The 25,258-nt window shown below is 36.9% G+C and overlaps 2 protein-coding genes across 4 annotated transcripts in view; both read right to left on the bottom strand.

Moving 5' to 3' along the window:
* Positions 1–1,521: 1,521 nt before the first annotated feature.
* LOC116717908 (neurexophilin-1) lies at positions 1,522–16,527 on the bottom strand. The gene is made up of 2 exons (XM_032559585.1): positions 16,241–16,527; positions 1,522–3,112 (listed from the first exon to the last, which is right to left on the bottom strand). Exons 1-2 carry the CDS (start codon positions 16,310–16,312, stop codon positions 2,312–2,314), a joined length of 873 nt encoding a protein of 290 aa, XP_032415476.1. The 5' UTR covers positions 16,313–16,527; the 3' UTR covers positions 1,522–2,311.
* Positions 16,528–20,001: 3,474 nt separating this feature from the next.
* thsd7ab (thrombospondin, type I, domain containing 7Ab) overlaps positions 20,002–25,258 on the bottom strand; it is a 226,578-nt gene continuing 221,321 nt past the window's right edge. For all 3 annotated transcript variants that reach the window (XM_032558677.1, XM_032558674.1, XM_032558676.1), the window contains one exon: positions 20,002–21,466. In XM_032558677.1, the coding sequence (XP_032414568.1) occupies positions 21,408–21,466 (59 nt within the window). In that variant the 3' untranslated portion in view covers positions 20,002–21,407. The remainder of the gene's footprint in view (positions 21,467–25,258) is intronic.

The raw sequence follows: 25,258 nt of genomic DNA, 5'->3' as shown, positions 1-25,258 counted from the left end.
GATCAGAGCCTCCTTTAGTTCTATGATCTTTAATTTGTCACTAATATGGTTATTTTTGTCAGGGTCTTAAAGGGTACGCAGAAAAATATGCAATTACAGATGTCTTTCAGCAGCTCTCACACCCAACACTTTCCTGCCAGACTGTTTACACATGCGAGATTATGTGCATAATGAGGCTGCATTGTCTCTGCAAAGTGCCGCTTTAATTCTTTGAAGCTTAACAAACTGTCTCTGGCACATTTTTCTATGGGCGGCAAACTATCAAAGTCACTTTATTGAGATGAAAGAACTGGCCCAAACAGCAATCTGAAACATTAGTCATTCCTTCGTGTCGCTGACAGAAACATGCTCTCAATTTACGAGTCAGGTGTTTCCAGTGATTTCTGCCAGCCTCGTTCCTCCACATCATAAATTCCTCTTTGCGCGCTCTCATCCCACAGGCAGACGAGTTCTTTAGGCCGCCTTGTCAGAAAATTCAGCCCTCCTTCGCATATTGGAAGCAGTCCAGGCTGCTATTAACAGAGCTGTGCATAGGACTGCATACACAGTGAAAGAGCTTTGAATTTAAATAGACAGCAGTGATTGTGCCCGTAGGTGCACATTTGTACTTTTTTCCTTTTTTTCATACAGGTTTCCTATTGGCATTTTAATTCATTCTCTACTCTGTGCTGTTGACTCTGCAGAGCTTCCTTCTTTTACTGTGTTCATTTTCTCCAAATGCCTTGCATGGAGCCACTGGCTCCCAATTCATGTAATGAAGCTTTAATGGCTGATCGCAACATCCAGTGTCATTAGCAGAAGTGTTAGTCTGATGCATAATCTGCCTTTTCTGATAACCAGAGGTGCAAACATTTGATATGTGATTAGCGCCTGCTGATTTAATTCACGTTCTCTCCTTTGGAGATTTTATGGCTTTTACAAAATGAACCTACAGATTTCATCTTTCATTCTTTGTTCTATATTTTTAAACAAAGTATTTATTTTGGCTTTCTGGAACAGATGGCTACCCTGCAAAAACACAAAATCTTAAATCAAGTAATTTTGGTTGAATTTTCTAGTGCAAATATCTTAGTACATTTGAAAAAAGAAAATTAACTTACAGGTAACTTTTCCGTAAGATATAGGAGCTTGTTTTAAGAAAATAATTCCTTAATGTTGATAACCGTACCAGTTCTATTGGCGGATTATTTCATTTACAATAAGATATTTCCTTATATATATTAAAAAAATGCTCCAATGTCTTGATGAAAAGTTACCTGTAAGCTAGTTTTGTCTTATTTCTAAGATATTTGCACTAAAAACTAGTTAAAATACTTGGTAAGACTTTCTGTTTTTGCAGTGTATCAAATGAATACTTATGATTACATATTTCTCTACCGGCTCCTTGTTGTTTAGCAGGAGCTGGATTTTATTACACCATTTTTGTTTTATGCAACATTTAAAAGAAAAAAAAACATTTAAAGAGAAACTGATTTAGAGCACAGTTATTTTTTGCACAGAAAATAACCTTATGCATCTCTGTCATCTTTCATGTCTTCTGCAACTTTTATTTATTTATTGCAACATTTTTGATCTGTTTGGCGCTCCGAGATGGTGTCATTCAGTGTCACCTCAAACACACAACACAGAATTAAGCCAGAAGAACTGTTTTCTACCTTGTTTCCTGTCGCAGCTGAGACTTGACGAAGATTTCTTCTGACAGGTGCAATAAAATGACAATATAAACGGGCCTTATTTAGCCGTTCACCACATTCGGTTCATGCATGAACATGGATGAGAGTCCGACGACGACATCAGAGAGATACACTCGCTCTTAACGAACCACACTGCGGGAAACAACACCACTCGAAATAATGTTTGCGTTTTCCATTACGCCCTCCTAACGCGTGCTGACAGATTCTTCTTATTTGCGTTGACATTTATGCATTTGCAAAGATTATCAGAGACTGATTGAAGAAGACACAAAGCATGATTGAGACGGAAATACACCATCAACATAAACAAGTAAATTAGCTGGAGAGGAAAAAAATGTTAATAAAACCATTTTTTCGTGTGTGCTGCAGTCCAGAATATTTACATAAATACAATCGGTGTATGTTCACAGTTTGCTTGAGCTTCCTTTCCAAAAACAGCTATGCATTTATTAACGGTATTGCAATCCTAGAAGTGCTTCCCTAACGAACTCCTCCTCTCACAAGGAAATGTCTGTTGTAATTTAAAGAGAAAAAAAACAAAAGTTTGTCAACATCTGAAGTTGGACTCCTGGCCCGGCAGACGGTGTGTCTTTCTCCCTTCCTGTTCGGTCATGTGATCACCCGGTGGGGAGGTAGGGGGTGTCGCTGTGGTAGTTGTAGTCCGGGCAGACCTTCTGCACCAGCTTGTAGTCGGTGCTGTAGAAGGTGATGAAGATGCAGATGACCTTGAAAGGTTTGGAGCACAGCCAGGACACGTGGCTCTGCGTCTGCTCCTGCGGGCAGCTCTGCGACGGGTCGTGGGCGCACAGCGAGTTCCTGGTGCCCTTCTCCACCTTCTCGTACTCCACCCTGCAGTTGAACAGCTTGGTGTCTTTGGTTTCCAGAGCCGTCTGCTGCTGCTGGTTGTGGTTATGTTGGTGGAAGTGCTGCTGCTGCTGCGGATGGACCTGGAACTCCACCGCCTTCGTCGGGGGAACGAGCCCGACAGAAACGTTGCCCTGGCCGGTGGAGTTGTGCCGGAAATAGACGCTGAAGGTGCCGTTGCCGTGATCCACTATTTTCCCGGTGATGAGGAGGTTTAGCTTCACCGTTTTGATGTTTGAATGGAAATCGCCCCAGCCGAACATCTTCTTGAACTTCCCGGTCTTGACGATGGGCCGTCTTTTCGTGCGAGGCCGCGGGTCGCGCGGCGTTGAAGCGTTGTAAAGCCAGTTCCACTGCTCCGGTTTGGAGTAGGTGTCCGCGTCGTCGTAATTCAGATCCACCGAGGTGAAGTTCTCCTTTCCGTAGATGGTTTGAGACAGCAGGCGACTGATGGAGACCGCTTTGTTGCTTTCAGTCCAGTACGTCTTTACTTTGGATTTGGAGCTCTGTCTCAAGTCCGAACTTCCTGAGTGAGGGGAATCAGCATTGGTCACCTGGAAAAACAAACATGAAAAGTTAAATACAGCATTCAGCTGGAGAGCGGCATGGGAATCTGTCCAATAGGAGATCAAAAGACGGATTATTGTTAAATACTTCACACAGTTTTAAATTACCCAAGCCTGGTAATCGTCAGCATCTTTTTCATTGCCATTTTTAATTATAACTCTAATTAATGAATGTTGGAAGCAGAGAAGCACCAATTAGACTTTCACTGACTGAATACAAGTTTCCTATAATATCTGAACTAAAACTTTGGTCAATTTTAAGACATGCAAATCAAGTTGTATTTATTAAACTACATAAACACTTTAATTATTGGGTAACTGAGGTAGTAATTTGCTAATCAAACAGAAAACGATTATTTTATTGAATGCAAATTAAAGTGCATCAAAAATGTCATGTTTTGCATTTAAAAACCAAAAAAAGTTTTCCACGATAAAAAGAAAATACAATTAGTTTTTAACTGATCAGAGCAGATCAAGGACAAAATGTTTCACCTGATAGACCAATTTGAGCATCACCATTTGTTAAATATTTCAATATTGAGAATGTTTGGTTTAATACTAATGGCCTCAAAATCCTTGAACTTCTTTTGTCTTGAAACTATTTTTTAGTTCCAGCTACAAAATACTCAAATGTTTGGCACAGAGGTCAGCTCTGTGTCGGTATTCTTTCCACTCAAAGTCCAAAAGAAGACAATAGGTTAAGTAGAAACTCTAAACTGCTATTACTTTTCTCGCTCAGTGAGGACAATTACTGCGGAGCAGTTGGTGGTTTGTGTTACTGCCCAAGTCTCCAATAAGTTTTTAGTTTCTTATAAAAAATAAATAAATAAAAAAAAGTTGCTAGAAAAATTGCAAACTTGTCAACAGTGCTTTCCCTCGTCTTGACCAAACAACTCTCAGGTCCCACACTTAACTCCACCCACTTTTGTGGAATTTTTCACAGATTGTAGAGGGCGGGGTTACAATTTAAAGGTGACCTTTAAATGCTTCCTTGAACAGGTTAGGATAGGTCGAATGTTCACAAGAATGTTTTTGCACAAAATCATTCTTGGATGATGAGATTTTAGTTTGGTTCTGCTAAACCAAACTATTTTGAGCTCTTTCCAGAATAATCTGTTTTAGGGCCTCTTGTCACTTTAAATCCAAATAAACTGCTGCTGGCCACGCCCCCCCGACTCAACATTTACATTAAAAATGGCTGCAAATGATAAGCTGTTATAAAGTAATTTTATTTATATACCACATTTTCAGCAACATGGCAGTTCAAAGTGCTTTACATGAACTAGAAGGAAATACAAACAAAACCAAAGGAAAGAACTAGAGAAAGATGTACAGTTTTATACACTCGTACATCTCTGAAAAACAGAAGTAGAGCCTCCTGCACAACCAACAAGAATGTAACAAATGGTTTCTAGATGGCAATTCAACAACAAAACACTTGTCTTTTTCAGCAGCCATTGTACAGCGCACACAACAGTAAAACCAGCTGAACAAATGTGTTGGAGCGAAGCTTGGGTTGCTAGGTGACACAAGGAGTTATATTGGGGTTGCTAGGTAATGTCACAGTGCCCATTGAATGTGACTTAGGTTTTTGAAACTCATGTTCCAGACAAAAACACATTAACTTGCAGCCAAAAAAAACATCTGGGTTGTTTTTAGAAGCAGCTGAGAACCAAATAAAAGTATAAAAACACGTGAAAACGTGAATTTTGCATAATATGTCCCCCGTTAAGTGTGAATATGAGGTGGTTTGGACTTGTGGGGTAAACCCTCTCTTTTGTTAATCTGAATTACTCTAATCCTGGCCAGAAATAAGATGTTACAGAAAGTGAATAGAACATATCCATCATTTATTCAAGGCTAATTTTATGTTAAATGTAAACATTTTTAACAATAAATGAGAAAATGATTAAAACTTCTTTTGAGGAGCTCACTAGCTGAAATCGGTTTTGTTGGAGGTGATAAAATTTTAATACATGCAAATCAAATGTGTGTGTGTGTGTGTGTGTGTGTGTGTGTACCTAATGTTACATGAGAACTAACAGCTTTTCCATTGTTTCAGTTTGTTTTATGCTTCTTATTTGATGAAAAACAGAAGAGCTGTGATAAGCTGTGGTTTTTCATTAACAGTGTTGGCAGAGCTGCAGATAAAATATCTCAGAATGAAAATATTCTATAGCCAGGATTGAAGTTCAGTTTAATAAACTCAAAGCAAAATGAAAATAGTTCATACTGTTAAAACAGTGACTGACGCAAAATTCATTTTTCAGTTTTGTTGCCATCATGGAATGATTCATAGATATACGCAGTCGAGTTTTTCATTACAGAAATGACTAATTTAAAGCACCATACTGTAAGGTTTGATTAAATTAATTTTATTCTAAAAAAAGCTCTGAAGCTAAATGTTTTCTTTCCCGTTACAGTAGAGTTCCTAATGTGTTAAATTATGTTCTGAAAAATATATATTTGTGTTTTAATATGGGAGGAATTAAAAAAGGGACACAGCATATAAGAGCATTTAATAAGTTTATTTTTGTAATAAAAACAAAGCTATGTATCACTCCCTGTTTAGTCTGCAACAAAGAAATGTTTGTTGTTGAGGATATGCGTTTACTTTTCTACTGCAGTCACAATAAGTCCAGAACATTAAGTTAAAGGTTGTAAAAGTTTTTTTTGTAGATTTATAAAGCTTGAGTTTTGGAAGAACTTGAAGCAGCAGGATTATAAATAATTAAAATAACCATATATAGGTTTGTCCAAAAAATAATTAAAGGTATTTCAATTGGTTACAGTAGACATTCACATGTTGTCCTCTAATATCTAATATATATAAAAAAGTGTAATTTTATTTATTATGATGATTTTATGAAAACAAAACCAAGAAAACACCAACAGTGTTTGTCATTAATAGTGTAGGCAGAGCTGGAGATAAAATATGTTGGAATTAAAATATTTGATATCCAGGCTTGAACTTTACCAAATTTAAAATTTAAAATGTAAAAAGTCTATATTATTAAAGCAGTGGCTCCTTGTTTAAAGCAATGTTTGCTTGTTTACTTTTCCACTGCAGTCACAATAAGTCCAAAACATTCAGCTAAAGCTTGTAAAGTTTTCTGTACATTTATAGAGCTTTAGTTTTGGGGAAACTTAAAGCTGCGGGATCCGGCATTAAAAGTAATTTAAATAACCTTGTGTAAATCAAATCAAAAAGTAATTACTAGAGTATTTCAATTTGCTACAGTAGACATTTAAATGCTGTCTTTAAATTTGAAAAATGTGTAATTTTATTCTAATAATTTTCTAAAAACAGAACCAAGAAAACACCAACAGTTGTGTCTCGTCTCACCTGTCAGCACCTGTAACGTATCATTTAAAGCTGTAACTACATCTCACAGTGTGTGAAAACGTCCTAATCAAGATTAAAGGGGTATTTCTGCCGTATGCTGAGATGAATGACGCGCGTCTCTGCTGCAGACGTGATCCAACAGCGGACTATTACCTGCCGAATGTGCCCTGAATGGATGATTGATGGCTCATTCTGCCTCTCCTCTAACAATCGCACAGAAAAGAGCGCAAAGATTTCCCTCGCACCCCGCAGAGACGCGTGACAGTGATGTCCGCGCGGCAGCCGCACGGTGTGACAGTAGATCCATCTGGTCGAAGCGTTTACGTTTTGTACTTTTCACGCAGCGATCGAAGCGCCGAGAATAAGGTCTTCTCTCTTTCCAAAAGTTCACCGAATGACATTGTAGCGGTGTAGGTCAGACTGCGTGCAGCAAACTGTTTGCAGGAGCTGCGTTCATTTCATGCACTCGGCTTCGGAGTGCAGCGGTTTGAAAAAGATGGCCTCCAGTTGTTTTGAAGAGGAGGCCTCGATGACGAATGTCCCGATGGGAGCGAACCGTGATCTCTGCCACTGCGATCTTTCAACCTGAACGTTTCTTAAGTGCAGCCTCACATGCGGAGTTAAATCTAAACGTTTTCACCTCTGGAAGCACAAAACGTCTACAGCTTTATTTATTATTATTATTACATGGGACCTGTTCTGCAAAGCTCACATTTTGGACGTTTTTCTGTTTCCTTTTGGGTCGCTACTGTTTTTAAAAGTAGCAGTGAGCTAAGGTTTTTTTGTGTCTGGAAAGTAAGGATGTTTCAAAAACCTTCCATTGAGTCACATTTGACGGGGGACTGCATGTTTTCATACTTCCCTTTAAGTTTTTACTGCTTCTAAAATCAGCCCAAGCACTTAAAAAAACAACAAAACACAGAATATCTTTTGGCAATAAGTTCATATTTTTTGGTGTCTGGAAAGTGTGCCGTTTCAGAAATCTTCCAAATGTTGAGTCACAAATCAGCAGGCGCTGCCCGTTCACCTAGTGACCCCGGCGAAGCCCAGCCTGTTACCTAGCAACCCCAGCAGAATTCCAGCACTTTTGGCCAGCTGGTTTTACCATTTCTGCTTTTCAAAAATGCATGGTTGAATAATTGAGCATCTGTTTGCAGCTATTTTTACATATGAGTGTAAACGTAGAGTCGGAGGCGTGGCCAGCAGCATCTTGTTTTATTTAAAGTTCTGAAAGGAGCTCTCAATACGCAGAACTGATCAGACTCTCGTTATCTAAAGTATTATCTCATTATCTAAAGAATGATTTTATGCAACAAATGTAATGAAAGTGTTTTGTATAGCAGGCAGACTCTTGTTGACCTGTTCAGGGAAGCATAAAAGGAAAGCTCTAGAGCTCTCAGAAAAAGATTTTTGTCAGTTAATGAAACAATAGTGGCTCATCTTGCCACAATGAAGATGTTTTAAAGTGAATTTGCAAAGGCAAGAGAAATGTTTAGGAATATCTGTTCAGACTTCAATCTATTTGATAACAAACATAATTGAAACAACTGGGGATTTTAAAGGAAATCACAGCAGAAAACTTGACACAGATCACAATGTGTTTGTGATCTGGCAGGAAGTACCAAGGTCAAACAACTCCAAACGTGATCCCACGCCGGTTTAATTTATTTTCAGTAATCGTAAAAGAATAAACTGTCTCCTAATGGACCTTTGTCTTGCAATCCAAGCTGTAAAGCTCATTTATTTCTCATGACTGTATCTATTCTGAGTTGTTGAAAGACTGTAGTCTCTAATCACCAAATGAAATATCGTTTTGCTAGCTCAGTAATTACTGATGCGTCTCTGTAACTGGGTTTCAGTTCTCAGCGGAGTCCTGAAACCAGATCCTGGGATATTGGGGAGCAGCTTAGAGCTGCTTTCAATGCCTGTCATACTAATCACTGAAAGTGGGACTCGTGTTTGTGTGGATGCAGCATTTTTAACGCCTACATGTGAGGAATATTTTCTGAACTATACAAATCCTGGAAGGAACTTCACTTGTCTTTCTTTCGAAATACAAACCCAAAATATTCCGTTTCCGAGTTACTTGTTGATGTTTGTTGTGACTGAAATTCTTAGGAAGGATTTCATCTCCGTTTTCTTCTTCTAAGATGATCAAATTTTCCAGAGAACGTCTGGAGTGTGTGTGCCCAGTCATCCTCGCACCTAATTCCTCCTCTCTGTTGTCGCCAGCGCTACGTTTGGTCCCCAAACTGTGACATGCAATTAGCTTTCATCTAAAGCACCTGACAGTCTCTAGATTAGGAAGGCACACTGACAGAGACCCCCACTTCACGGATTAGAGCCCAACCTGTAATCCCGCCCGGGGAGATTAGGCAGATCAGAGGCAGTCCTGACTAAAGCAACGTTTACATCCGGAACACACCGACCGACTGCGCCGGCACACCGAGGGGCCAAAACTGGAGCAACACTCCAGCGATGCACAAAGGGAGGCATGGATGTGCCTGAAAGAAATGCTGCCGAGCGGAGAAAGAGGAGGAACAACAAAGCTGGCAGCGTAAAGGTCAACAGTGGCACTTTGATAACTCTGGGCTTAACTGATATTGGTTTGTCAATACTGGGCTTTAATGAATATCACACAAGGATAAACAATATACCCTTGTTGTTAAAGGTGGAATTAGCTCTGCACTTAATTATCTTCATTATTAACTTCAGATTAAACTTTTTTTTAAAAGAAGCTTGACCATTGTAGTCTTTAATTTTATCAGCTCAAATGGTTTTATTTTTGTGTTTTAGGATCAAACTGAACGTAATTAACTTTTAATTTCTCGATATGATTGGATTAAATCGACTAAATATTTGTTCATTGTGTGAGTTGGCACGATATAAAAAACATAATTTAAATGTTTTTAGAAGGTAGCACCAAATCCAAACTGGAAACTAAAACTGAAGCCTCTGTTCGCTAAGGCAGTGTTTTTCAAAATGGGGGCTGTGGGCCTCTGAGAGGTCGCCAGGGAGTGCTAAGAGGGCCTCAGGAAGTTGGGGGGAAAAATGCATAAATGGAAAATTAAATGGAATTTTTAATTTGAAACATGAAATCCCTAAATTTTTTAAACACATTTAATTTGAATTTAAAAAAAAAAGTCTAATCTGTTCAAATTTTTAAAAAAATCTAAATGTTTCAATCATACATTTGTAAAACATATATTTTTATTTAGAAATTTTTAAAATGCAAAATCTAAACTGTTTTTCATTTATCCTTTTAAAATAAAAGTTAAAATAACGTACTGAATTGTTATTTGCCATACTCATCTTTCTGATTAGCTGCCAGTCAAATTTACCAAGCTAGCATAGCTAACGTAGCTAGCATAGCTGACGTAGCTAGCAAGCACAAAATGGAAAAGACAAAGGACTCAGATAAAATATTACACATTTTCTTCAAATGTAGTAAAAATGTAATAAATTATGACATGAACATCAGATTTATTACCTGATAGTAAAATGTCACCACAGAACTCATGGCCGAAAATCAACACATATGAGGTAGCATTTATGCTAAGCTAAAGTAATAATTACTGCATCATGAATAAAAGTGGGGAAGTTGATTACATATGTTGTAGCATTTTTTGTGTTTTTACAAATGGAGTATATAACCAGACGCTAACGCTGTTTGGGGGATGCATGGCTTGGAAAAGTTTGGGACTACTGCTCTCAACTATAGATGCTTGTTGGCAACAAAAATGTATTTATACTGCAAACTTAAAATAAAACTAGTCATCAGATGTAGAAAATAGTATTGCGGTTGATAGGTGTTGGGAACAAAGCAGGGTTTAAGCAAAAAAAATCACTGAGTTGTAATTCATTCTGCAACTAAGTGGAGAATAAATTAATTGTTGAAAAAGAGTTTTTAAGGCTACAAAGATGAGCTGAAATTCATTAAGTGAGGAAATCCGTGAATCTTTGTTGCCATTTTAACAACAAATCCAGGGGAATCCATCACTCAGGCGTGATCAGCATGATCAAAAATCAACGTACGTCTGGAGAAGAAAGCTGCTGGACGCCTCTAAATACAGTCTGTCTGTTAACGTCCATGAAAGATGACATCACAGCGAAGAAAAGCCAATAAATAATCTAAAACTCTCAGCGAAGCATTTTTGAACAATAAAAATAAGTACAAAAGCCATGGCAGTGGGACTGAGTTAATATTAATGCTAACTACAGAGAACAGGGAAACATGTTCACATAAATTATCCAGAAAGAAAAATGTTCACAGAAATTTCTTCACTAAAAGAATCCAAAAACGTCATGATTAAGCAGGAATAGTCTTTATGAACATCAAAACGATACGGTGTTTTCCTGCCTAAAATATCAGCTCCACATAAACTTAAAAATATCCTGTTTACTGTCCTGAAGTATTGCCCTTAAAATCCACTGTTTTGCCTTCTTATAGTAAGAGCTGACAGTAAGAAAAATAACTTAAATACACTCCAAACATATTTCATTTATTTTATCTGACTTTTCTTGAAGGTGGCTGCCTATCCTACTCTTGTCAATCTTATTTCAGTAATGATTAATCGGTTATTCTAACGATTAATCGCATGTAAATACATTAGAAGATGCAAAAACGCAAATAATTCAGTTCCTTTTTAAAATAAGAAAAACATTTCACTGCCTAAAATGCAACAGCAGCTTTCCTTTAGTGAACGCTTCATAATTTCTATGATGCATCAACATGTTAAACGCTCAGCGCTTTTCGGTTGACTGCAGTGCAGAGCTGATCTGTTGATTGTTTGCTTTAGATTAACTGATTCATAATTTGATAGCAAAAGGTGCATAAAAGGATGATTTTTCTTTTTACAGAATTTGAAGCTAAAAATGTCACTTGAGGAATCCTGGGTCGAACATATTTACAAAGTTTCTTTTTCCATCCTAAGTGCAAAACGTTTATAGTTTTTGAACACTTTTGGCAAATGTCCTTTTATAGAATCTGTGTTCTCCAGTTAACAATTAACTGATTACTAAATTAGTTGACGGTTATCGATTAATCATGATTAATCCAATTCATCGTTTTAGGCCTAGCAGGCCTATTTTTATAATTGATTAGTCACGATTAATAGTTTCAGCCGTAGCAGAAACAGATGGAGACAACAGAAAACAGATAAAAAAATTTAGCAATTTATACAAAAATGTCTCCAAATAAAGTAGAAAAACCTTTAAAGTTTTAAAGCTGCATGTTTTCAGCATGATTTTCTTGGAAAACCTACATATTGTTTGTAAAGTTTTGACTTACTGCTCCGCGTGTGCTGTTTCTTTAGTAAATGGCTTTCTTAGAGTCTGCATGCTCCAGTTCATGATTTACTGATTGCCAAATTAGTTGACAATTATTTCAATAATTGATTAATCACGATTAATCGTGTTGGCCCAAGCAGGAACAGACGGAAACGACAGAAAACAGATACGAGATAAATAGAAAAATCTTAAAACTTTTAAAGCGGCCTGTTTTGAGTAAGAGAGTTCCTTGAAAAAACATTCATATTTTTTACACAGTTTTTGCTGAATTACTGCTCAGTGTTCTTTTTTAAGCAAATCGCTTTTTTAGAGCCTGTATACTCCAGTCAGTAATTACTCAATTACTAAATTAGTTGACAATTATTTCGATAAGTGAGTAAATGTTTCGTCTGTAGCAGGACCCGATGCAAAGGGCAAAAGAAAACAGATTAAAAGGTTAACAATTTATATTAAAAGGTTAACAATTTGTAAAAAAAAAAAATCTCTCAAAAATAAATAGAAACACCTTAAAAGTTTTAAAGCTGCATATTTTGAGCTCAATTTGCTTGCAAAACATTTATTTATATTTTACAGTTTTGGCTTAATTACTTCCCTGATTGTTATTTTTTTGCAGCAAATGGCAAATTTTTAGAGTCTGTATACTCCAGTTAACGATTAATTGATCACTAGATTAGTTGACAATTATTTTGGTAATCGATTAGTCATGATTAATCGTTTTAGCCGTAGCAGAAACATATGGAGACAACAGAAAACAGATTAAAAAAATGTAACAATTTAAATAAAAATCTCACAAAATAAACAGGAAAAACCCTGAAAGTTTTAAAGCTGCGTGTTTTGAACACGATTTTCTTGAAAAGTCAGCTCTTTACGCAAACTGACCAGCAACGACAGAATTTGTTGCTACTAAAAACTCTTCTACTTTTTATTTGGCCAACTTTTCTCCCTCCACTTTATTCTGCACCCCTCCTGAAAACCCCATTTAACCGCCTGTTAATATTATTCCTACATGTTCAGCTTACGAGGCAGAATCCCTCGGCGAGATAACGGCAAACGGCATCGGCATGCCGGAGTCCTTTAGGAAACGACTCTCAGATTGCCAGATGCAGCGTGCAGGCGGGCTTGTTGGACAAACCTAAATGCTATCTACTCTTGGCGAGGCTGTGATAAGGCGCAGGCGTCCGCTCTTTGAAACGGGAAGATAAACAACCCCCCAATCCTCCCTCGGGAGCGCGGAGGAGATTCTATGGGCCGGACCCCCGAACCGCCACCAAATCCCAACCTTTAATAGAACCGCTGGAGGAGCCGGGCGACACTGCGGTGGGCTCGCACACACACACACACACAAAAACCCCTGTGAGGAAGAATGAAAGTGTGTGTCACTTTTCATTTACCTGGATGTTGTGGCTGCTGCGTGTGGAGGGAAGATTTGTAGCTAGAATGGAGACGCGAACAGGCTGATGGAAGATTTGGGAAGCCACTTTGCAGCCTTGATTGGAAGCTGTGCGCTCCGGAAAATTAACAGATGTCGTCCATCCGGAGATTTGACAAATGAATGCAGCAGATTTGATCACCTGGTGGGGTTCAGGTTAATCAGATAAACTTAAAGGGCCAGGAGGCGAGAGTTCGACCAAAGCTCCACCTTACACATAAAGTCTGTTTCAGACCACATTTAGGACTCCTGCACTGCAAAAACACAACGTAATACCAAGTATTTCCATCGTAAACATCTTATCTCACTTAATATTGACAAAAAGTACTAGTTTCTCTGTCAGATTATTTAATTTATAACATGGTAAAACTGTCTTGTCATAAATTAAATAATGTGTCAGTGGAACTAGCACTTTTTAAAATCAACATTAAGGGATTATTTACTTAAAACAAGCTTCAGGTTATGTGCTTTTGGAAAAACTAAATCTTACAAAATATTTTTGGTCTAGTTTCTAAAGCAGATATCTTTATACAATTGAAAAGAGACAAAACTAAATTACAAGCAACTTTGCAGCAAGATATGCATTTGTTTAAAGTCAATAATTCCTTAATATTGATGAAAAGGTTCAACTGGCTGATTATTTCACTTACAACCTGGGAAAAATGTCTTGTTATAAATGAAACTGAGCCAAACTTAAACAAACAGAAAGGTGTTAAAAAATAGAAAAAACTTCAACTTTATAATGTGAAATAGTTAAAAATGGTCCATTAGTCAAGTGATAAATAATCTGGATTTGGTCTCAACTCATTTGAGGTCAGCCGAACTCAAACAAAAAACTATTAGATTATTTCACTTATAACATGGGAAAAACGTCTTATGGTTTAAATAATCTGCCAGTAGAAGTAGCACGTTTTGATCAATATTAAGGGATTATTTACTTAAAACAGGTTTACAGAAAATGTTCTTGTAAGATAGTTTTGTCTTTAAGTGTGCTGAGATATTTGCATTACAAACTGAACCAAAAATACTTGGTAAGATTTTGTGTTTTTGCAGTGTAGGAGTCACGTGCTTAAAACTAAACATATTATAAAAATATTAAATAATTGAAATTTTTGCATGTAATTTGTACTAAATCCCAGCTGGACTGATCAAAGATTATTTAAAGGTTCTGAGGAGAAGCTGAACATTCATCACTACAAAAACACAAAATCATACCAAATATTTTCTGTCAAGTTTTTAGTGCAAATATCTTAGTAAACTTGAAATAAGATGAAATTAACTTTCGAGTAACTTTTCATCAAGATACAGGTTTATGTAAATAATTCCATAATATTGATGGAAAAAGTACCAAAGATTTCACTTATAACAAGACATTTTTCTCACGTTTTAAGTGAAATAATTTGCTCTTTTTCATCAACATTAAGGAATTATTTAGTTAAAATAAGCTCATATTTTTGCTAGAATGTCACTTGTAAGTTAGTTTTGTCTGATTTCAAGTGAACCAAGGTATTTCCACTAAAATCTACTTGGTAAAATGTTGTGTTTTTGCAGTGTAGATGTCCTGAGAAGCTAAAACTTATTCAATCTTTTATGATACGATAAGAAGGAAGTTAGAGACTCTTAAACGCTTTTTTTTTTCCTGCTGGCCGCTTCGAGGAAACGATAATTTTCCACCGAATTTAACCTCCATGTCTCGGCCTCCTGTCGTCCAGATGATGGATCAAATGGGGGCGTTTGACCCCCGCCGAGAGTTTCAGGTGATATCAAAGCGTTACCTGAGGGGGGGGTTAGGGATGATGACAAATCAGGAAGTGTGTCGAGACATCACAGGCAGCTGGGGAGGAGGCCGAGCGTCGTTTCGCCGCCGCGCCGCGTTAAGAGGCCAGGGCACGATTACCCACCGTGACTTCAGAGGAGGATAAATACCGAGCGCGGACAGACTGCGGGACATTTAAGGAGAAGAAGAAGAAGAAGAAGGAGAAACCCTGGCCACTAGTTCTCCAACTTACCCAGAGGAAAAACGCATAATCATATTATTTCACACACGACTTGGTTCAAAGGCGGCCAAAATAAGTTTGCGAGGTTCCCATGGGTCTGTCAATCTGTTGAAGGAGCTGCAGGCGAAAGCTTAGGATGCAGCAAGTACGAAACAATTATGATCATCCTATTAAAGCATGGCAAAGCAATTTGGCAGCCCAGTCTGTAGAAAAAAAAAAAACACACTCTCCTGTCAAATGATGCTGGAAAATCATCATAAGAAATTATCCCAGCTCTTATAATTAATGTTTGCTTTTGGTTTGTTATGACAGAAGGAGAAACAGATGATAGGGAACGCCGCCGCTGCTGTTGGTGAAATCGAGGAATTGTTTTTCCTTTAAAGCAGGATGGGCGCCATAAAATAAGAAAAGGAAGGAAATAAGAGGAGGAGGGGGCGAAATGATTAGTGCGCTTAGTCAGCTGTGAAATTGAGTTTATGGTTTTCAAGACGGTGAATTCAATTCGATAATGGGTATTAAGTTGTAGGGAATAATTAATAGTAATTGACTTCTTTCCATCACTATGCAAATTAAACACAGATAACGCCACAGGAGCTTTTTAAGGCCAGTCAAGTTTGTAGGGATTAAGTTTATGGAATATTTTCTGCTGGCGTCGGAGAGGGGAGTGGCTCCTGCTCCGCTTTGATTGCTTTGTTGACAGATTTATCAGCGGGTGAAGGGTTACCGTCTCTTCAGGGATTAAAGGAATTGGGTTGTCACAAACTGTCAAGGCATTGAGCTTGCAAGCATTCTGGTGTATTTGTCATAATGGGCTCAGGCTGTTCTCCTTCGCCCTGTCAGATATACTTTTTCCAAACCACATCTGCAAAATGGGAGAAACTAGGGGAAAAAAAGGAGCTGGAGAAGATTTTCTTTCATTTAAAGTCTGGAACACTTCCAGTTACTGTTAAAAACAGCAGCTGAAGGAGTATTTCAACAGATAAAATTGCTGTAAATCTGAAAACAAAGAATGCAAATAGCAGGAGAAGGTCAAATCAAAATGACATTTAACTCACCAGAGAGCTGAGTGACAGCAGCGCAGCGGCGGCCCACAGACATGTGCTCTTCATGTCCGCCGTTCGCCTCATTTCAGGGAGAAAGAAGAGAAAGCAAGAGGAGAATCTCCTGCTGGACGAGCCGCGATCAGCTGTCAAACTCGAGGAGTGAGGGAGGCGATGATCCGGGCGGGGGTCATCCAGGTATCAGCCGGGCAAACGGGAGGGTTTCTGCGGCGCTGTGGTGACAACGGAGGCGTTTTCACGTCTGATTGTCGGCGAGGAGCGATGTTTTATACCGGGAGGGAGAGAGTTGGGGAGGACAGAGAGAGAAACAGAGTGGAAAAGAGGGAGGGAGCCTCACAGTATTGATTTTTGAGAGACAACTTTTCTTTTTGCATCACTGAGTGCTGACATCTAGTGGTGGTCAGCGGGAATGACCTCTGCTCACTTCGTCTGGGAAAGAAGATTTTAGACGACTCCATGTTTTCTTCTTTTTCATGTAGCTTTCAAATAAATCAAGTTTATTTGTGTAGCAAATTTCAGCAACAAGGGAGTTCAATGACAGCGTTTTAAGGCCGTTGTAGATTGAAGAAAAAAATATTTCTGCCAAAACCTCAAAAATCTGAGAAAAAACCTGAGTTTGAAAAGTCAAAAATTTGATAGAAACAAATCTAAAATTTTCAGATTAATCTTGTTTTTTACTAGAAAGAAACAAAAACTTTTCAAACTCAGAAATTTTCAAAATTTGCTAGAAAAAAAATCTGAAATTTAAATTTCAATCTCAGTAATTTTCTAGAAAAAAGAAACAGGAAATCTCTGAGCTCACAAAGTCAAAGAAAATGTGCTGTAAAAATATCTGAAATACTGAAAAAATCTCAAAAATTTGAGAAAAAAAATCATGTAATTATTTTTTAGAAACAACCAGGTAGTTTTTAAGGTTGGAAAGTAAAAAAAAATCATTAAGGAAAAGTTTCAAAAGTCAAAAATCTTCCACTTTTGAAATTCAGCAATTACCTTGTTTTTTTCTTGAACATTTCTGAAATTAATTTCAAAATTTCAGAGTTTTTTTGGTGTAAATTTGCTTCTTTCTTTCTGTTTATAGTGACAAACATCAGTTTTTGTTCAGGGTGGAAATAGCGAAGCCCCTCCAGGCTGATGAATCTCAAAACTTTCAGGAAACAACAAACATGTAGAAGAAAGTACAAAAATGTAACTTTTTGGCCAATGTTAGTTGAAAAACAAACAAACACTAACACTTAACACCCTGAAGTTGTTTGAAACATGGTGGTGGCAACATGATGCTGTGGGGATACATTTGAGCAGGAACAGGAAAACTGATCAGTTGATGGAAAAATAAAGTATTTTTCTGTAAATAGAACTGAAATAATAAAATTCAAGCATAATCATGTTCTAGAATGGCCTAGTTAAAGTCCAGATCTGAATGAAATGATGAATCAGTGGAAAATAGATGCAGTCGCTATCTGTCCAACATGAATCAGCTTCAGCTGTTTTTAAAAAATAAAAATAATTTGCTAAATGTTCCTCTTTGGATGTTTTATAGAGACAAACATGCAGATAAAAATATTTCTGTAAAGTATTTAATCATAAATTTATGAGGATATTTATGAAAACAAAAGGAAAAAATATTTTCTCTTCACACTAATGCTTTAGTTTTTGTTGAAAATTCAATGAAAAACATTTAAATCTGAGGTTTAAAAGATTTCATTAATCTAAATACTTTAGTTTCCACCACATTTCAATCAATTATCTTTGGCCTTTTTGCATAAAATAAAAACAGTAAATAGGATTTTTAGGAAACGTTACAGAATTAATCCTGGAAAACTCTCTGCAGTGAGGATGGATTTAATGCTGCAACGTTGCTTAGTTTGCCTCTCAACTGATAAACGGAGGAAAGAGAAACTTCTAAATTATAATCTAGAGTGGATAAAACTCTAAAAATCATTAGACCAGGCAGAAAAGTCCGATAGCATCTTTTGTTCCCCGTCCAAGGAAATGCCTGCATCTTTTAATCTCCATCTGCTGGGAGCAGAGCAGGTTATCTCCTAAGGAAATAAAAAAATACACACTTCCTGGAAAATCACTAAAAAGAAAAGCAAAAACATCACAACTTCTTAAAAGTTACTTTTTTCTCAAATTATGGATCTGTTTCATTTCAAAATTTTATACTTTTCTGTTTACTTTCTTAAGCTATAAAATTTTAACATGCGAGTGAAAAATATTGACCTTTAGCTCGTTCAGTGATCTTATCACTAATCAAACAAAGCTGAAAGATTTTCTCATCTTTCTCTGGGATCTGGATTCATTCAGACCAGATCTACTTCAACACTGAGGCTTCTTCTGAGATCTGTTGTTGTTTACAATGCAATTAATTACGTTTATTTTGAGAAAAATGTTGAAACTATTGAAAAGACAAGTTGGTGGATTTATTGAAGTTGTGTTTAATCCAGCAGCAGACCGATGTTCTGAGTGGCTTCTGGGATTTGTGTGCAAAACTCTGGCAATATTTCACTAATGTTGGAAAAAAAAACACAATTCTGTTTTGGTTTTTACATTAAATAAGAAACAATTGGGACTGAAATTCAGTTTTCAGTCAGCTGGTTGTTCAACAATAACTTAACACATTTTTTGAAAATATTATCTGTTGGGTATTCATTACCCGATTTATGTAACCAAAAACCAAAATTAACCCAAATACTAAAACTACATACAAACCGTCAGTGTCCTAAAACTAACTAAATAAATTAGAAAAAAAAATAAAACCTAATACTAGTTTGTGCAAATATCTCAGTACACTTGAAATAAGACAAAACTAAGTTAAAATTAACTTTTTAGCAAGACGTAGGAATTTGTTTTAAATAATTCTTTAATATTGGTGAAGTACTAGATTACTTATAACATGGGAAAAATGTTAGAGGAAAATAATCTAATAGAACTAGTATTTTTTTAAATCAATATTAAAGAATTGTTTAGTTAAAACAAGCTCCTATGTTGCTGAAAAGTAAGTTTTGTTTCATTTCAACTATACTAAAATATTTGCACTAGAAACTAGAACTAAAAAAAAGGTAAGATTTCTATTTGCAGTGAAATAATCTAATAGAACTAATATTGGTAAGATGTTTTTGCAGTGTAGCCCTCAATACAGGATTTTCTGTCATCGCACTTCCTTAATAAGCATAACTACCAAATATAAAAATGTACTAATGTTCATAAAGAGGTAAGATCAGTGCAGATTGTCAATAAATATAGCAGGATGCAGTGAAATTTGAGGTGGTATTTTAGTAGTTTGTTGAAAAAAGAAGAAGCGATGTTGGTTCCTAAAATGATGCAGCTCTGCGTTGGTCCAAATGAGTCTGTGCTGCAGAAAAGTTAACATTAAACTTTTATAGTTTAACTTTTTCTGCAGGACAGTGACACCTAGTGGCTGAGCTGTAAATCAGACATTTACTGTTTCATTTACTGTTTCCACTTAAATGGCTGCTAAATAGTAAATTATGTTAATCTCTAAACGCCGTTTATTATGCATTAACTACAGCTGAGAAGAAAACTAAAAAAACAAAGTTTAGAAATGCTTATTGTTCTTACAAAGTAGTCAGAAATGTTTACACCTGTAGATGTAACACTGGTAGATTTGTCTCCTTTGCACCCTTAATTAATGCATAATAAAGTTATTAATGATTTATAAACATATCTATGACCTATTTAGCCGTAAAGTGTTGCAGACTGGTGAGACTTTAGTAATGACTCCATCACAATACGTCTGTTTGCAGCCGAGTCCGCGTTTATTTTCAGTAATTCTTTCCATATATGAACAACCTGTACAAAACAACCAGTTCTTCGTGTTTCTTTTTCTTCCCCTCTGATTATTTTTTTTAGTTTTCTTAGTCACAACATACAACTTGCATCATAGTAACAACAATCAGCAATATCATACACCCACTTTGCAATATTCAAACTAACATTTTCTGTGCGATACAAAATAAATTTACACATACTTTTGATTTTTTTTTTCTCCAAAAAATAAAAAAGTCATTATTTACAAATTTCACGAAAAAAAGTAAACATTCTCCACACCAGTTTGCTTTTACACTGAAGTCAGAGGCATATTCTTATTAACATATTGTATAGTTCATCTGTACAGTGTATTTTATTTATATGTGTATATATATATCTATATATGTATATTATCTCTCTGTAGTGAGACTGGAGCATTTATAACACTGTTACTACATGAGAGAGTTGATTTGTTTACGTTTTTTGTCTGCTTGTTCTGTTGTGTTTAATATTTGCCAGATCAAATATTAAGAGCAGTTGATTGGTTACCAGTAAGGCAGAAATGATGTTTGCATGACATGAATGGCTTCAGTTTCTTTCCGGGACGCGTTTCAGTTCAGCTAAACCGCAAGAAAATTTATTTATTCGATTTATAAAATGCTCATACTTACATCTGGGCAAAAAAAACAACAACAAAAAAAAAACACCCAACGAAATCTACAAACCACAAAAAGATTTACTTTCACTACAACCAAAAAAAACAACAAAAAAACTGAGAATTGAAACCTATACAGATATTTACTGGTGGGTCTCTCTAGTTGGTTCCCATTCGTTGTGTTTGTGGAAGAGGCAGTGTTTTATGGCAATAAAAGGTAGAAGTCACGTGTGCATATCATGCTGCACTAATATAGTGCAATGTAGCGCCTGAAACAAAGCGAGGGTGAAGGCCGCCGATCAGTTTATCCCACAAACACAGGCCTCTGAATCAAGGAGAAATAAAAAGACTGGAAAAAAAGAGATTTGAGTCAAAACCCGGCTGAGGATTGAGGGAAGAAAAAGGAATCCAAACCTTTTGATGGAGATTTTCCTCTCCCTCCTCCTCCTCTTCTTCCCTGCGGTGACTTTTGGCAACAAACAAACCTTCAGAGCGTCCAAAGCCTCCAGCTAGTCAGCGTGTTCAGGAAAGCGCGGGGGTGAAAGAGTTGGAGACTCTCAGTTTAAAAATAAAAGGCATTTCATTGAGCAAACTGGAGGTCATGAAGGTTTTGGTTAAGGAAAATCAAATCGGAATAAGTGAGTCCATTCACACTGCAAACATCGCTCGCTGTCATGGAGGGGTTTGTGTGACAGGTGGAGCGGCTCTACATGTCCGTGTCCCCGTCGTAGGCGAGCGTTAGCGGCTTGAGCCGGTTGTTCTGCTGCCTCTGTCTCTGAGGTCTCTTTGGCTTTTTGCTGGGAGAGAAAGATTGAGACAGGAGTTAAAACGACGAAGCCTCAAACACGATGACATTCTGACAAAATGAGGATGAGAATGAAATAAAAAAAAGAGGGGGAAGTCACTGATGGGAAGCTAATTTCCAATGTTAAATCCTGAATTCGCCTGCCTTGCAGAGGCACAGATTTGTATTTTTGAATAAATATCCAACAATTAAAGTTGATCCTCAGCTGAGAAAAGATTTTTTTTCCCACCTTAATTATTAAATCTAGAGCTGAAAAAAAAAAAAATCAATAATATAGATCACGATTGACCAATAATACATAATCCGTTCAATATTCACTGAACTCCGATCCAGAACCACACAGCATTCTGGGAGATGTAGGCAGAGCAAAGGTTTTAGTCTCAATCGCTGAAGGCCAGCTAAGCTAAGAAAAGTTGGTGGAATCAACTGACCCACTCGCTCTGTGGTTACCTAGCAACTCATTCATTGGTTACCTAGCAACAACCTGTTGAGTAACAGTTCAAGGTTTCCAAACTTTGCCTCATAACTGCTCAAAAATAAAAAACTGCGTGCCATGAAGACTGGATAAAACAGGAAATGTCCTGCCACCAGTTTGTTAGTATTTCAGATATTTAAAACAAAACAAAAAACTAATCAATAATTATCAATAGACTGATATGAAATTATTGTATTTGGGTTAAATTTTTTTAGCCAACTCATCCAGCCCTAATTTAACCTTGATATTTTAGAAATTACATTTAATATAATTCTGAAATTAGTTGTGTCAAATTGGACATGTAAATGTCATTCTTGGCTAATACAGATTTTCCATGTTTAGGGTTTTGGTAGCTGCGTTTCCATTAGAAATGTGCAAAACTTTTTGTCAAGTTTCCGCTAATAACAACCCCCCTTCCCCCCCCCTCCACAATTTTGCAATTGTGACGTTTCCACTAAATAAGAAATAAAATTAAAAATCACACATCACTAAAAATTATGCCAGCGACGGATGTAAACAGTTACATGAGATATATTTATATTTCAGCCTTGGCGTTAATCAGCCATCAGCCAATCAGAGGAGACGTTGTTAAGGAGTTAAGAGCAACAAACTTCTTATACTTGGGAGCGGCGTTTTGGGGAAATTGTAGGCGGCGAAAAGCTATGAATTCAACACGTTAGAATGACCCACAACTTTTCATGAACTGGTGGAGCCAGACAAAAAACAAACCACCATCTTACTACCACTTCCTGTCATCTTCTTTGGCATTTCTGCCAGTAGTAACAGAAATGTGACTCGTTTGATGTGAAAACATTTTTTTTTTCTCCAAAAATTGGCATTTCTATTGAGAACATTTATTTTTGTGATTTCAATTTGCGCAATTTTATGGTAAACAGAAAAGCAGCTATTGGCTGACTGGTGAGGTACCAAACATGTTGTGCATTACTACTTATTATGAGGTTGGTCATTCGAATACAGATACTAAAAATGACAAAAAAGGTAAAGTTAATATAATATTGCCAAAGTGGTGCTGCCAATTCTCCCAAACCTCAAGTTTAGTAAAATTTGGGACTGATGGATAAATAAACAGAGGGAAATAGAGAAATAGTAAGCAAAGTTTAGAAGGTAGACGTAAAAAAATAAGAGCATACTTAAAGGAAATACGTCAAAATAATTTTTGATTCTAAATTAAATGCAGTTTTATATGTGGTAAGAACTGACTGACAGGCCTCAGAAGAATCACAAAGATCTGTATAAAAGCTTTAAAGGTATGAAGTTAATTTGCATGCAAAACTTGCACACATGCTACATCTGCTCATTTGCCTCCTGGGAGAGAAAGACCTTTAGAGGAGGAGTTAAAGACGTGATTCCTGCCATTTATCTGGGCTGTCAGCTCTGCAGGAGTCATATCTCAGAGCAATACGGTGTAAATTCATCCTCCAAAGAACAGCTTACAATGACAGAACATATAATATTTAGTTTTCTGATACTTGAAATCTTTATTCTGAAGTTTCTTTCAAAACGTTTCTCCAGTGTGATGCATCTCGTAGCATTTTAAAGAATCTCTCCTCGACTGAAGAGTTTTCTTCTTCTGCAAATACCGTAATTAGAAACTTTTTAATTTAACTTAAAAACCAAACAACCAATGTTAGTTAAGTTGAAAGTAATATCAAATAATTAGGGGTGACATGTTCTCATTTTAAAATAATTAAAGCTAACGAAACGTAGATGGTTACGGAAATTATGTGACTGCTTTGACAGGAACTTAAAAGTCAGGTGCAATTCTTCATTTGGCCACAAGAGGGCAGGCTGACACCGTGCTTCAGTTACTAATAACATCTCAACTATAGGTTGGACAGACGGCAAATTTAAAAATACATCTGGATCTGATGTTAAATGTTGGGGAAACAACAAATAGCTTAATTAATGCATTAAACTGGGGAAACAACACAGGAGTGTAAAAGATTATTCAGGCAAAACAATACAAAATCTTCACTGTTTCCAAAGAGATGCTGAGCTCAGATTATGAGGAAGTATCTGATGGTGGTGTTTGCTCAGATTTACTCATTTTATTTCAGCTAATATTTTCAAATAATGTTTCTTCAAAATTATGCGTCATCTACAATGCAGAAACAAAAATTTAACCAAGTATTTTTAGTCTAATTTCTAGAGCAAATATCTTTGCAAACTTGAAATGAGACAAAACTAACTTACAGGCAACTTTTCAGCAAGGTGTGTAAGACATTAAATGTCTCGTTCCACTGGCAGATAATTTCACTTATAACTCGTACTTATAAGTATCAACATTAAGGAACAACCTCCTATTTCTGGCTAAATCAGACTTTCAAACACCTCCGATGAGTGAAAATTTACTGGATATGAAGCATCTGGATTATCTTCATTCCTGAACAATTGGAGATTATTAGGATCTACAGCAACTATAATCTACGTCTAGTCAATGAGAGCTACTATCCCACAACTTTGAGATGATAATCAGTTGATTCATGTGTGTTGGAGGAGGTATGCGTCTAAAAGTTGGAGGATATTAGCCTTCGATGACAGAACACCTGATATCTTGACCTTTGCAACTGCGTCAATCACGCAGGGCGCCGCCATGACGGATGTTGGAAATGGGGGACGGGTGTGTTGAATGGAGAGACTGAAATTGCTTTCACAAGTTGTTTTTGTCAATACAGATGCCTTCCACTTTTTCAAGTCAAGCTAATGCTAATGCTAGTTCAGGTTTATTGACGGCGGTTTTAAAAAAAAGTCAGCTAGCTGAATTTACGCCACATGATTTATATCACTACGTCATAAAAGGTGTTTCCTCTTAAACTGGAGCAGACATAAAAAGGTACAACAGACGAGATGCTATCTAGTTATTTTCATACGCTAGGTTACATGATTACTAATGGTTAGTAATCACGCAGTGTTTCATTGCATCTTACTAAGATCACTTCTTAGTGAGATTTTGCACTAATTTGTTGGCCTGTGATGTTTGTTCTGTGTGCACTGAGCGGTGAATAATGGTATAAAATAAAACTTGGCTAAACTGGCAAAAACAACTTGGGAAAACAATCTGACGTCCATCATGGCGTTTTGACTAATTTTCGTGACGAAGTTGCAAAGGGTCAACAGGAAGTCTACTGGGTTGGCGCTTTCCTCACCTGGACCTTTACCCAGCCTCTCAGGCAGAACACGGGACACTTTTCGAGCTCACAGGGAAACTGAGGGACTGCTGGTGCTTATAGCGGAGGGAGAGTCGGGGTGGGTCTGAGCCCTCCACATCCTCTTTAGCTACTATTGCTC

The sequence above is a fragment of the Xiphophorus hellerii genome, chromosome 3 (assembly GCF_003331165.1).
Source record: "Xiphophorus hellerii strain 12219 chromosome 3, Xiphophorus_hellerii-4.1, whole genome shotgun sequence".
In the NCBI taxonomy this organism is placed as follows: Eukaryota; Metazoa; Chordata; class Actinopteri; order Cyprinodontiformes; family Poeciliidae; genus Xiphophorus; species Xiphophorus hellerii.
This window is presented reverse-complemented; position numbering and strand designations above follow the sequence as displayed.